At 42.3% G+C, this 14387-nt stretch overlaps 1 protein-coding gene across 1 annotated transcript; it reads left to right on the top strand.

The window, feature by feature from the left end:
• Positions 1–1926: 1926 nt before the first annotated feature.
• On the top strand, positions 1927–11835 carry LOC149315832 (tubulin alpha-1C chain-like). The gene is made up of 5 exons (XM_089514224.1): positions 1927–2016; positions 6702–6924; positions 8067–8215; positions 9512–10192; positions 11364–11835. Exons 1-5 carry the CDS (start codon positions 2014–2016, stop codon positions 11655–11657), a joined length of 1350 nt encoding a protein of 449 aa, XP_089370350.1. The 5' UTR covers positions 1927–2013; the 3' UTR covers positions 11658–11835.
• The last annotated feature ends 2552 nt before the right edge of the window (positions 11836–14387 follow it).

The raw sequence follows: 14387 nt of genomic DNA, 5'->3' as shown, positions 1-14387 counted from the left end.
CCTCTACAATTCCATAGCATGGAGCCAAGGCAGTTAAAGTGGTATCAAACCAGATTATTTCTGCAGTGAGATGCAACCTATGTTAGGATTAATCTGCTTGAATTCTTGGCCCAGGATAGTTTTTCAGTATGTTCTGAGTCTTGGAATGCTGTAAGGATCAATTGTTCATGATATTTATTTGTTACATTTATATCTGACATTCCCTTCATGGAAGCCAGTATTATTTTAATGATTCTCCTCCCATTTTCTTCCTGACAGCCTTCTGAGATAAGAAACTGGCTGGAAAGGTTCATGGCTGAGTGGGCATTTGGTCTCTGGAATCCTTATCTAACACTTTACCCAGTAGACTATGATGGCTGTCAAACTACTTGGCAATATGAGCAGGGATGTTTCTGCCACACTGCTGACTCTTATTTCTGATGGTCTCCTTAGCCTTGGCATTTTTATGTGACATATTCATTAGTGATGCTATTGTGGGGTTGAACTTTAATGCCTTTATTCTTATTTTGTGGCATCGTTTCATTATAATCCCAACTATGCAAATTTTAATGCGTTGAAAAATAAAACGATAGATTAGTATAGTTTAGAAAAGCGTTGACGCTTTTAAAGCACTATTTTGAGAAATGCCCAACCTGTCAAATGAAATGACGTACTTATGAAACTTCCAGGCAATTTCATATGAATTAAGAGACAAATGCTTTTTAAGCAGAAAGGTTCTTGTAGTCCTTGAAGAGTCCCTCAGCCAGGGGCTCCGGTCTTCTTACATAGTAGAAGCCTTGGCCATTATTTGTGTTTTAGCTATTAATCACCAATTACACAAGCACTAATGATGCTTCTGTTCACAAAGAGACCCACCCCTGATTAGTAAGGAAACCTGGAGGAATCCCTTTCCGTATGAACTAACTGCCAGGCAATCCTGAACAGGCTGAATCCACCTCTCTCTGAAATTCAGTCGGACTTACTACCGTAGTTAAACGTATGTAGGCCTGAAGTCTGTATGGCTGCATCCGCACTGCAGAAATAATCCAGGATGACGCCACTTTCACTGCCATGGCTCCCTGCTCGGTCCTTCTGGGGACTGTAGTCTATTGTAGCACCAGAGCTCTCTGGCAGGAAGGCAAAATGTCTCACAAAATGGCAGCCCAAGATTCCATAGCATTAAGCCACAGCAGCCAAAGTGGGGTCAAACTGGATTATTTCTGCAGTGTGGATGCAACCTGCATCCACACTGGAGGAATAACCCGGTTTGGCCCCGCTTTAACTCTTTGTCTGGCTCAAAGCTATGGCATTCTGGGAGTCGGAGTTCGTTGTGGGGTCCCTACAATGCTGCGGGTAAACAAACCCCGAAATGCCCTCCTCTCACAGCCCAGTTTGGGAAGCCACGCTGCGGCCCCAAAAGTAACTTTTCCAGGCTGGTCTTCCTCTGTGCCTGTACTCCCCTGTGAAGGGAAAGCAGGGCTGGGGAAGTTACTTTTGGGACTATAGCAGCAGGGATCCCTAAACCGGGGCAGCCTCAGCCCCGGGGCTTTGAGATGGCCTTTGAGGGGACCCTTGTGTCCGGAGAGAGTGTGACTTGACCAGGGTCCCCCGGTGGGTTTCAGTGCTAAGCAGGGATGGGAACCCTGTCAATTCCCTCTTCTACACAGCCATCGAAGAGCCAGCAGGAGTCCATTCCAGTCTGGTGTCGTCGTCTTTGGAAAGCGGGGCGGCAGAAGAAGAAGTGCTTTGGTTGGCGGGAAGGTCCCCCGGGCAGCGTCCAGTTACGAACCGGCCAATGGCTGTCCCGGGAAGGGCCCCTTCATCCCTGGCGCCCAATGAGGAGGCAGGAGGGGCGGTCCCTGCTCCGGAGGGGAGCCCAGCCCTATAAAGGCCGCCCCGGCCCCCGCCCCGCGTTCCCAGCGCTGCAGCCCAGACCCGTCGCACGTCGGCTGGAGCCCGGCACCGGACCTTCTTCCTGCCTGCCTGCCTGCCTTCCTTCCTTCCTCCTGACTGCCTTCTCCGCCTCCGCCAGAAATGGTAAGGGACCAGGGCTGACCCCCTCCCTCTCCCTTCCCTCTCCGCGGGGCTGGCTTTCCCCCTCTTCCCTTTCTCTTATATTAGGCCACTGTAGGGTCAGTGGTGGCCAAAGGGGATCTTGCAGCCCCTCGGAGACCCACGGAAGAGGGATTTTGTAGCCCCTTTGCGAAGGGATCTTGTAGCAGTTCGCAAACTCACTTTGCAAAGGGGACCTTGAAGCCCCTCTTGAGACTCAGGGAAAGGGATCTTGTAGCGCCTCCGCTCTGGGCCCCACAACAAACTCCCTCTCCCAGAATGCCATAGCCTTGGGCCAGACAAAGAGTTGAACCGGGGCCAAACCGCGTTATTTCTGCAGTGTGGCTGCTGCCTCTGAGAAAGCTGGCGCTGCCCACTTTCTTTCTTTCTTTCTTTCTTTCTTTCCCTTCCTTCCGCCAGTTCTGCGGTGTCTGGCGGGATCCCTTTGCAGCCGGGACTCCCACTAGACCCAGGCGGCCACAGATGCCTTTGAATCGGCCGGAAGTGAGCGTTTTAGAAACCCTCTTTCGCTCTTCCTTTTCTATGCCAGCAGCGTTTGACTCACGGAAGGAGAGGAGCTTTGAGCTAATAAAAAGGGGGGACTGTTTATTTTGAACTGTAATTTTATTTCATGATGTTGTTACAGTGCTCAATCCGCCTTGATTCCCAAAGGGAAAAGGCGGACTATAAATAAATCATGTTACTATTATTATTCCCTTGTGCCTTTGGCCCTGGGGCAAGAGGGCGAGGGAAGGAAGGAAGGAAGGAAGGCCCTTGTCGTTCTTCGAGGGGTCTGCCAGATGCTGACTGTATCAAGGGACTTCCTTCTGGGAAACTATCCCAAACAGTGGTGTGCTCTGGATTCAAAGGATCGGGGATCCTTTCTTTGGTCAGGATCAATGGCATCTAAATGGCCACAGGAGCCAGGGATGGCGCCTTTCCCCTTCTTCCTCCCCTTCTCAAATGTGGGTCTAGGGAGTTTGGATGGGATGAACTAGTGGCTATATGTTCGGGGGTCGGTGTCCAAAGCCCGGCCTGGGAGCAGTTTGGTTGGCCTTGCAGTCCTTTCAGACTTAGGGCAACACTATCATGGGGTTTTCTTGGCCAGTTTCCTCAGAAGGGGGTTTGCCATGGCCTTCTCCTGAGGCTGAGAGAGTGTGACTTGCCCAAGGTCACTTGGTGGGTTTCCACAGCCAAGCCAGGATTGAAACCCCGCTCTCCAGAGTCGCTGGAACCACATTCAGAATTCAAAACAATTAATAATTGATTAAAATAATAAATTGATTGTCAAGCTGGTGAATTGCTGGGAACTTTTAGAGCTGGCCAGCCTAGATGTCCATCCACACTGTGGCAATAATCCTGCTATGGAATTCTGGGAACTGTAGTTTGTTGTGGGTTTTTTGGTCTACATGGCCATGTCCTAGAAGAGTTTATTCCTGAGGTGCTGAAGATGCCAGCCACAGATGCTGGCGAAACGTCAGGAATAAACTCTTCAAGAACACAGCCACATAGCCATAAAAACTCACAAAAAACTAATTCCCAGAATTCCATAGCATTGAGCCAGGGCAGTTAACGAGGTCTCAGACTGGGTTATTTCCACAGTGTGAATGCAGCCAAACAACTCCTGAACCTTTCTTTGTCTGGAATGGGAAAAGACAGCAAAGAGAGAGTGAGATGGGGTTTTTCATCCTCTCCTCTCTGTCTGCTCCCATTTTAAAGTCTTTTGGGCCTTCCCGCCTTTTCAGCTCTTTTAAAGTTTTCTTTTAGGATTTCAGAGACCTAATGGTGGCGGCATAACTGTCTGGAGGAGTTTTGGGGCCGGCTTTCCCTCCTCTTCCCTTCTTCCCCCCTTGGCAAGCTTGTTTAGAAAGATTGCTGCAAAATGGTGGGAAGTTTCTAAAGAAGATGGCTGCCTCTCAGAGAGTTCTCCCCATTCTCTGGTGTTTTCACATCTGTGCCGGACGGAAAAGGATTGTCTTTTTTCATTCACAAAGTGAAAAGCTGCTAAAATGGCTTTATCCTCATTGTTTTATCCTGTCAGGTAGCCCAGGTCTTTTTAACTCTTAAGCTGGTGGTTACATTTTATCATATTATTTTTTTGCTACAGGGATTTCTCTACCCACAACTTTCTGCTGTAGCCTTGAACAACAACAAAAGAGAAGCTAATGACGGCAGAGACAGCGAACTTGGAAATTACTGCAAATTATAACTTTAACACATTTTTTTCAACATCTAATTAAGATGTTGCCCTGGATCTGACTATTCAGATCACGGCTTTTGAATACTAGGTGAAAGATGACTTGCATACAATGTACCTCAGCTGTGTGTCACAGAAGCAGAAATAGTATTGCAATCGGGGAACTGATTTCATTTGTAGACCATAGATAGTAGGGAGCAATGTAGCTGACTGTGGAAATTATTTTTGCACTCGTTATCAGGCAAAGAAGGTTGTGATGAGTGGCTTGGTCTCTCAGCCCGGTCCACAAACTCTTAATCTTGCACTGTGAATGAGAATTGTATGACTGACCAGATGTTGTTGAACCACAACTCCCAGGGTTGTTTACCATAGGCAGTGTTGTTTAGGACTGCTGGGAGTTGCAATCCACTAACATCTGGGCGGCTTTACTATCCCCTCCCCTGCCCCGCATTATGAGATTAAGAAGCTTAATTTAAAACAACAATAATAACTAGGTTTGCAGATCTGATGAGATACCGTACTGCAGTCTTGACAGCTGTTTGCACAATTACTTCACACAGGTCAACGTGGTGATCATTTATTTCCTTTGCCTTAGAGAGCATCATTCTGCCTTTGTTTTATTTCTGTTACTCTGGCTTGAGCAGGGAGACACTATATGTCTCAGCCAGTTATCTTTCAGCTTTTGTAGATAGTCTGCTTCCTCAGATGCATGCATTTGAGGAAGTAAACCAAGTCTACAAAAGAGCACGCTATAACTGTTCTTTTGCACAGTTAGTCTCAAAGGTGTTGCAAGATCACTTTGCATTCTGATATTCCAGAGCAACATGGTCTCTGAATTCTACCAGTTATCTTTGTTTTGGAGTACATTTCAGGTACACAGAAGAGCTGGAGGAGTCTACGTATGCCTGGGTGAACTGCATTATATACCTGATGCAATAGTGAGCTCTATGATTAGATGGTTGGGGTGTCCTGTTGAGCCACTTTTCTACTCTATTCATCTCCGGATATTTTTAACAATTCAAATCAGTATCAGCCATGACAGCCAGTGGGCAGAGGTGATGGGGGATAGCGTTGGAAACATCTGGAGGACACAGGTTGGGAAAGAGTCGTTTGATAAAAAGGACAGTAAGTTCAGCAAGCCTCTCTCATTGCAGGAATCCATATCTGTGATGTTCCTTCAGGATATATCTCTGGTGTTCTTACCTTGTGCCTCCAAACCTGTCAGAGAAAAGAAAAGAGAACCTCCTGAATCACTGTCCTTAGGCAATCGCTCAGCTATACATGAACTTAAACAGGGTGGAAAGGATGGGCTCCTTAAAATGGGCCCTTTCCCACTGCGCCCTCAGTCATTTATCCAGCAGCCATTGGGTAGCAACCAAAGAAGCTGAAGGTACAAGGAGAGGAGAGATGTTCTGGAGGGCTGTGGAACAGACAGGCATGTGAAAAACCAGCACAATAGGATCAAGGTGGCTTAGTACTTTCAAAAGTCTATGTAATTATGTTTTTAAAATTGCACGTTGAGCTAAAAATGAAATATGTGGACTGTGTCCTTGAGATTATTGCATGATTATCCTCCTGGGATTTAAAAGAAGATTACCTAATATTTGAGTATCTGATGGAATGACTAAAAATATCCCCAAATAGTTTAAAGTTATTACCTGAGCACCAGGGACATTGGGTCATACTTTACAAATTAGGACCATTGATCAGGCATATTGGGATCTGAAAAGATTACATTAATAATTCTTCCATTTTAAAATAAATAAGCTCAATTGAGTCTCCATTGTAAGTGTATTCAACAGGCTCCTAACAAACTAGACAGGCTTGATTTTAGAGGCTGGATCAAAAAAGAAAATCATTAGAAGTAAAAATGAAATTTCCCCTCATAAAAGCCTACTTATTTCTGGTGTTGAAGGTTCCTCACTGAGAAATGCATATTGGAGCAAAATGCTCACCTTTATATGTCCACACCTTGATTGGTTCTGGTAAAGCATGGGCATTTGGTGTCTTAGCTGCATTATGTGCCTGTGAATAATTGGACTAGATGGCCTAGGAAACTATTGCCTTACTTGCCAAGACAATTGTAAAAGTGGCTGGAATAAATCAGGAAAAATATGGGGTTTGTGTTATTGAAATATAAACATAAAATATCAATATGTTGGGTTATTTTTATGCCTTATATTAGCTGTTGTGTGTTTTCTGAATGGTGGGTTCCTGTGATAGCCATACTATTTTTGATGCTGTGATGCCAATACTGGCCATCCAGAAACCCCTAAACATTTTTTGTTAAATGTCACAGACTTGGCAGCTATATAAAATGTAATTATAGTTTTAATTCAGTCCGGGAGAAGCTGCCCCCTCAAATTCCCAGTTTCATGGATTAAGTGGCAGTTTGCTTTTCAGTTTATGATAAAGAATGGAGGAAGAAGAAATTTGTTCTAACTTCCTTCTCTCTCTCTCTCTCTCTCTCTAGCGTGAGTGTATCTCAATTCACGTTGGTCAAGCTGGTGTGCAAATTGGCAATGCCTGCTGGGAGCTGTACTGTTTGGAGCATGGCATCCAACCCAATGGGACAATGCCAAGTGACAAAACAATTGGTGGTGGTGATGACTCATTTAACACCTTCTTCAGTGAGACGGGTGCAGGAAAGCACGTTCCTCGGGCTGTGTTTGTCGATCTGGAACCAGCAGTCATAGGTAAAGGCCTGTATGATTAGGGTTCAAGAAGTGTTATATTGGTTATCACATGTCAAAACCAGGAAGGTCTGAAGATCCATTTTTCCTTGTTGCATTTTGGATGCTACGTAAATCAAATTGCATGCATTTAACTACAGCCAGACCTTTGGGGGATCCATTCTGGACTTGCCCCAACCTCACAGATGAAAAAGCATTGGACAGCAAGTCCTGTTGTCCCTAATGGTGGCATGATATGTGCATAGCCACTAGTGTGATCGCATACACTCACCACCATTTGGGACAACAGGGCTTGCCATCTGCAGATGCTCAAATCCATGGATGGGAAGCCAGCGGATGGCAAGGTCCCACTGTACAAGTTGATTCAGAGCAAGGCACAGTTGGGATTTATACAAATAGATTCTTAATCTGCACTATTTTAATTTTAGAATTGTTTGAATAATTATCCTTGAGAGATCAGACAAATTAGTATTTGTCTACTATCTACTCTTTACTACAGAGTTCTGCTGCAATTAAATTAACTGTTCTCAAACATCTACAGTGCTTGGTTCTTGAAAGAATAGATTGCAAAAGTAGTACTCAACATTTAAACAAATATGTCTGTCTGCAACTAGGAAAGTATTGTTAACCACACAATACATACACAAAGTTATGAACATAATTATACATACATATGCACATTCAACTTATATCCTGTCTTTCTCGATGAAAAAAACTCAAGTTGCCAACTGATGAGATCAACAATGTTTAAAACAAAATGTGTTTTATATATATATATATATATATATATATATATATATTTTAAACATGGTTAATTACACAAAAGGGCTATTAAAACTATGAACCAAACAATTTCTTTAAAAATCATATTGGATATTAGAGAAATCTCTAGAAAGCCATGCAAAAGTTTTCAGCACAGCCTTCACATTTTTACTAAATATTACATGTGCCTTTAATTTATAATTGTTGTTTTTATTTTGTGTGGGTTTTTTTATACAAACTTTATAATGTTTGAAGGATTGCTGTCCATGTTCAGATTCTATGAAAAGATATCTTCCTATTTCTCACTTCTGCTCCACTGTCAACCACGGCTGCTACAGTGTTCAGTTTTGTTGTAGATTAGAATAACATGCTTTCTGTTGCAGATGAAGTGCGGAATGGGACATATAAACAGCTCTTCCACCCTGAGCAGCTGATTTCTGGCAAAGAGGATGCTGCAAATAATTATGCAAGAGGTCACTACACTGTGGGCAAAGAAATAATAGACTTGGTATTGGAGCGTGTCAGGAAGCTGGTATGTTCTAGTGTTTTTGTGCTGTGAAACATAAAGTGGAACATTTGCACTACTTTTGCTAATTCTGAAGATTTAAAATTCACCTCAGATTTTGAGTTTGTCTAAATGTAAGCATTCTCAGGCTCGTCTTTCCCCCCAAAATCAAGGTGGAAACTGAATATGCAACTGTATAAGGTACTAGCTGTTGCTTCAGGCTACATATTCTGTGACTGGGAGAATGAGGTGATTCTGATGTGACAAGCTCTGTCTGGTTAAATAACAGGGCTTGAACAAACAACCTCCAGCCTGCTAGTGGCCACCCTTCTGTTAGTATAGAGAGGCCCTGTAAGGGGACTGAAATAATACCTTAAATCTGTGCCTGCCACTTCTGTGAGCTTAGTCTCCTCTCGTTGTTTGGGATGGAGCTGAAGAGGGAATGAGAGGCTAATGGTGACAAAATTAAGCTAACAGAAGTTTGAATTCTGAGAATCATATTTGTCTGTGACCTCAGTGTAATAAAAGCACCTTCTCTTTGAACAATAAATGTTTGCTTGGCTAGTTTGGGAACTACTCACAGTTCTTACTATAAACCAAGGGTGGGCAACTTCAGCAGATCTGGGGTTGGATTTTCTGCCCCTGGAATTCTAGGAGCTGTACAGACTTGCAAAAATGAAGTGGGGAAAGACATGGTTAGACGTTCTATTCTGCTTTTTAAAAATGGGTACAGTAGACCCTTCGCATCAGCAGGCTGGAGATCTATGGATTCGACTATCCACAGACTGTCACACCCCATATTATTCAGTGATGGAGCATGCACACTGACACATCTGCATACGCTTTGCTGCTATTGAATAATATGGAGACAACCATCTGTTTTTGTCATGTGTAGATGCCCCGGAAGCAAACCCAATGGTTGGGAAGGGTCCATTGTTTTTCTGCTAAACTGTGATCTATATAAAGGATGAATTTCAGTCTCTAGAGACTTCTGGGGGCATTTCACTATTCAACATAAAAGTGGACGAGGACACAAGAATTATGCTGGGGTTACATGAAGCCCCAGAGCCACATTTTGCCCAACCTTCCTAACTACAGTCTTATATTGAAGGAAATTATCAATTAGAACTCATGTATGCAGCAACACTGTTGTCTATGGTTTTCCTTATAATTTTCTTAGATGCTTAGAAGTGAATCTCGTTTAAAAATCAGAATAATAGTGATTTGCAGTTGTGAGCAAAAGGGCAGATGGATCACTTCCCCCCTCAGAAACTTAAATGTTACCTGTAGCAGTCTGCTATAATGTGCACATTCTTCTTTCAGGCAGACCAGTGTACTGGCTTGCAAGGATTCCTGATTTTCCACAGTTTTGGAGGAGGCACTGGTTCAGGCTTTACTTCTCTGCTGATGGAACGCCTCTCTGTTGATTATGGAAAGAAATCAAAATTAGAATTTGCCATATACCCAGCTCCGCAAGTTTCAACTGCAGTTGTTGAGCCATATAATTCCATCCTAACCACCCACACCACCCTTGAACATTCTGACTGTGCCTTCATGGTTGATAATGAAGCAATCTATGATATTTGTCGCAGGAACCTGGACATTGAACGCCCTACTTATACCAACCTCAACCGTCTGATTGGTCAGATTGTCTCCTCAATCACTGCCTCTCTCAGGTTTGATGGTGCCTTAAATGTGGATTTGACAGAGTTCCAGACAAACCTGGTGCCTTATCCCAGAATCCACTTTCCCTTGGTAACATATTCCCCAATTATATCAGCAGAGAAAGCTTATCATGAGCAGCTCTCTGTGTCTGAAATCACCAATGCTTGCTTTGAGCCCTCCAACCAGATGGTGAAATGTGATCCCCGCCATGGCAAATACATGGCCTGTTGTATGTTGTATCGTGGAGATGTTGTCCCCAAGGATGTCAATGCTGCTATTGCTGCTATAAAAACAAAGCGCACAATCCAGTTTGTTGACTGGTGTCCTACTGGTTTTAAGGTAAGTGATGCTCACTCAATCGAGAAATGACTTCTTATTCATTGCTGTATTTGTATCCAATAGTTTATTAAGTAAGCGTAAGTACACACACTCCCTCAGAGAGTGGTGGAGTCTCCTTCATTGGAGGTCTTTAAACAGAGCTTGGATGGCCATCTGTCATGGATGCTTTGATTGTGATAGCCTGCATGGCAGAGGGTTGGACTGGATGGCCCTTGTGGTCTCTTCCAACTTTATGGGTCTATGATTCTATATAAGCTTGCAAATGATGCAAACAGGATTAAGTACACTGGTGCCTCGGGATACGAAATGATCGGGTTACGAAATTTCCAGGATACGAAAAAGTTGGATTGGCAAAAACTGTTTCGGGTTACGAAATATTTTTCGGGTTACGAAATTCATTTCGGCGCGAAATTCAAATGCTGCAAAGTGCAGCTATAGGCTTTCCGGGTTACGAAATTTTCGGGTTACGAAAGGAATGGCGGAACGAATTAATTTCGTAACCCGAGGCACCAGTGTAATTATTTTCATTGTGGTTAAGATGACCAAGGAGAATGGAAATTAAAAGTACTGGCTGACCATACACTTTTGCATTTTAGTTTCTCCCCCTACTCTTACTTATAGACTAGCTCCTGTTGTTTTATGTATTTAAAAGGGCATGTAGCTGCATATTTTTTTGTTAGTGTGGGAAATCTATTTTAATTGCATCAGCTATATCTGAGAAGTAAAGCAACTCAAACTCAATTAATATATTAACTATGGTGTGGTTATCTTAAATAGTGTGTTAGAAGCTCTAATTAGTGCATGCAGCACTATTCAAATCACTCCTCACACACTGGCTCCAAGATTAATCAAGTGTGCTACTTGGGGAAAATAGCAAGAAAACACTGCAGTTTAAGTATAAATTGGTAAAAGTTATCTCCATAATAGAAGCTCTGGTTCTGTTGGCACAGCCTCATTAAATAGGCATGGTTAGTCATTTACTATGCTTAATCGGTATAAGAAAGGAGCTCAGATTAAATTAATACAAAATTCTGTAATGCCAGTGATTAAAATGCAAAACAATCTCAACGTAGAATTGTCTGTCCTTTGCCCAGATGCAGCTCCCTTCTGAATATAAAGTTTCGGTGCTATAGGAGAGTCATGTCATGTCCATGTTTCTGTTGTCTTGTAGGTGGGTATCAATTACCAGCCTCCAACAGTAGTTCCTGGTGGTGACTTGGCCAAAGTTCAACGTGCAGTCTGCATGCTCAGCAATACTACAGCCATTGCAGAAGCCTGGGCCCGCCTGGATCACAAGTTTGATTTGATGTATGCCAAGCGTGCTTTTGTCCATTGGTATGTAGGAGAAGGAATGGAGGAAGGAGAATTTTCTGAGGCCCGGGAGGATCTGGCTGCACTTGAGAAAGATTATGAAGAAGTGGGCACAGACTCCCTGGATGGTGAAGATGAAGGCGAGGAGTATTAAACTTCACAAAGCTCTGTTGTGTAGCTGTGACCATTTACTGCATTGCTTGTAATAAAAAGTAAATGGGAACACATCTCAAATGTAAACTGTACTCTTATAACCAAGATAATTTTCCAGCTGATGATGCAAGCAATAAAACATCTGGTTGGATATAAATAAAATATTGCATATTAGTTAACTGACATGGCTCTGTCTTGTTACTATGATCAACAAAACATTCTAAAGTAATTAGCTTTTACAAAGAGAGTCTTTAAAACATGTTATCTTGGCTTAGAGATGACAACTTTGTTCAACCTGAAGCTGGCCAATTTTAAATACAAAAGCATCTAGTACCATGGGAGTTAGCAAATGAAGATTAGGTGACACTTTTTGTCTTCATAAAGGACAGGGTCATCTTGTACTCCAATTTAGAAAAAGGATTTTAGATAGCTGCCATTTCTCACTTGTGTATAGCAACCTTACTGTTATCTCATTTCCCTCCTGGGATGACTAAAGACTTATCTTTTTAGTCCTTACCTTTCTGCTTTGTGTGGTGATTGGGAATGACAAATGTAATCAGCAAAGAAAAGGGGAAAGCAGGTAATCCTGCATCATGAGCTATGCCCTTGCATATTTTTTAAAAAATATAGGCAGTTGGCAACTAAATGTTTTTGTCTACTTATATAAGGTTTTCTTTACCAGTTTCATTTTATATGTGTATGTTGGAACTCCGCTTTTTGTGGTTCAGGAACCTATCCCTATTCTTTCTATATTTTGCCTCCAGTTCCAAATTTTCTGTTAAAGGATCAATGCCCAGGAACACATCTACCTTGTTAATTGAGATATATCTCTGTACTACTTGGCCACTTTTGAAATTAGAAGTTGTCTATGAATTCTATTACCACGAACCCTTGTCGTGATAAAATATAACCCAACAAACTGGCCAATATTTTTTAACATTTAATTCATTTACATCCTGCTTTTCTCCCAGTAACGGGACTCAAGGTGATTAACATATTTAAAAGCAGAGCAGATTAACTATTAAAAGTTATTAATAAAATAAGTTAATTAAAATGATTAAGCAATTTATAAAGTTAAACATTAAAATTTATTAAAAGACCAGATGCAAGCCTTAGAAAGTCAGGTGTTTTTTTTAAGCCTGATGGCATAAAATGTTTTAGCCTGAAGGAGAGCAAGGATGGGGCCATCCTGGTCTTTCTAGGAAGGGAGTTCCAAAGCCTGGGAGAAGCCACTGAGAAAGCCTGGGAAGATGGTGGGACAGAGAGAAAAGACTAGATGGCAGAGCTTTAAGATGTCATAAAGGGAGATATGGTCCTCCAAGTGTCCTAGACCCAAGCCACATAGGATTTTATAGATAAAACCCAGCACTTTTGAATTGTATCATCAGCATGTTAATGCTTAGATTCATTCAATAGTGTTTAACAAGATTATTTTTAGTGGCAGTGTGCCACTTGAGTCCTCCAGATATCAGACTTCGATTCCTAGTATCTCAGTATTGTTCGCTTAGCCTGATGGGACAGGCAGTCCAGCTACATCTGGAGGTCCACAAGTTGCCCACACCTGATTTATATGAACAACCTTTTTTAAAACCACAGTTTAAAATGTAATTTTAGAATGAGTTTTGGTGCAGATCAATTTCAAATTAGTATCCTGCAGTGTAAAGGAATGTTCAAAAGAAAGTACTTTGCTATGATGGGTTTATATTGTGCAATGTTAAGCACCCCTGCATAGTCTGCACTATATTTTGGGGTTCTCATATCAGGAGATAGCATGTTTTGGGGGGATCAATGACCTTTCAGGAACACTACGTCAGGTTCTGGGGGGGGGGGTAATTGTTTCCCCTAAGGAATGTGTACATCCAGGTAAACAAAACTATTAAATCTAAAGTGCTCCTTCCACCAAGTAATCTGCATTTCCTCTTGAAACTTGAGACAAAGGATCTCTATATCCAAAGCAGTAAGCCATTCTCTCTCTGCCTAACCCCTGTTGTTTCCCCAGCCAAACTTCTACATCCATCCATCTCGGGGATATCCCAAGGTAATCACTGTTTTTGTGAAACTAAAGTTAAAACCAACCCAAATCTAACCTCTGCATTCAGCTGGCACACCACCCATCCTGCATACACACCCACACTGTATGTTCTGTGTCACCCTCAGACTTCCTAGTCTGAACCACTCCAGCTTTCCATAGCCTTCTTCTTGCCCAGGTAATTATAAACCCACTGCAAAACCCTATAAACTGATATTCCCTTTCCATATTTCCATTTTGGTTAGCTCTGTATGCTGTGTCTGTCTGAATTGCTGTCTTGTATGTGTGATAGCACTCTACATTATCTAAATACATCTATTAATTCACCCCAAACCTGGAGTCCTCCCAGTTAATACTGGTATACACTCATGCACATGGTCCAAAGATTACCCAAGCCTCTTGCAAAGCTCATTTCTCCAACATTTGAAGTAACATTGACAGTTGGGGGGGGGACCCTTCAGGTCCCCCCCACACACACACACATACCTGTTATTTGGGCAACAGCACTATTTCAGATGAGCCTATTTGTCAGCTGAGATGGGAAAGAAATACTTCTAAAATAATATCAAGATTAAACATTTGAGAGTTTTGTGATCCTGTGACTGGCATTTTTAATATGTCTAACCTATAGTAATAAATTTGATATTTATCATTGTTGCTAAGCTAGTCCTTAAAAAATTAATATTTTAAGAATTAATATTG

Source organism: Sceloporus occidentalis, unplaced genomic scaffold (genome assembly GCF_023333645.1).
Source record: "Sceloporus occidentalis isolate IW3139 unplaced genomic scaffold, rSceOcc1.0.p SCAF_3, whole genome shotgun sequence".
Taxonomy (NCBI): domain Eukaryota; kingdom Metazoa; phylum Chordata; class Lepidosauria; order Squamata; family Phrynosomatidae; genus Sceloporus; species Sceloporus occidentalis.
The sequence above is the reverse complement of the archived record's forward strand: the minus strand, read 5'-3'. Positions and strand labels throughout refer to the sequence as shown.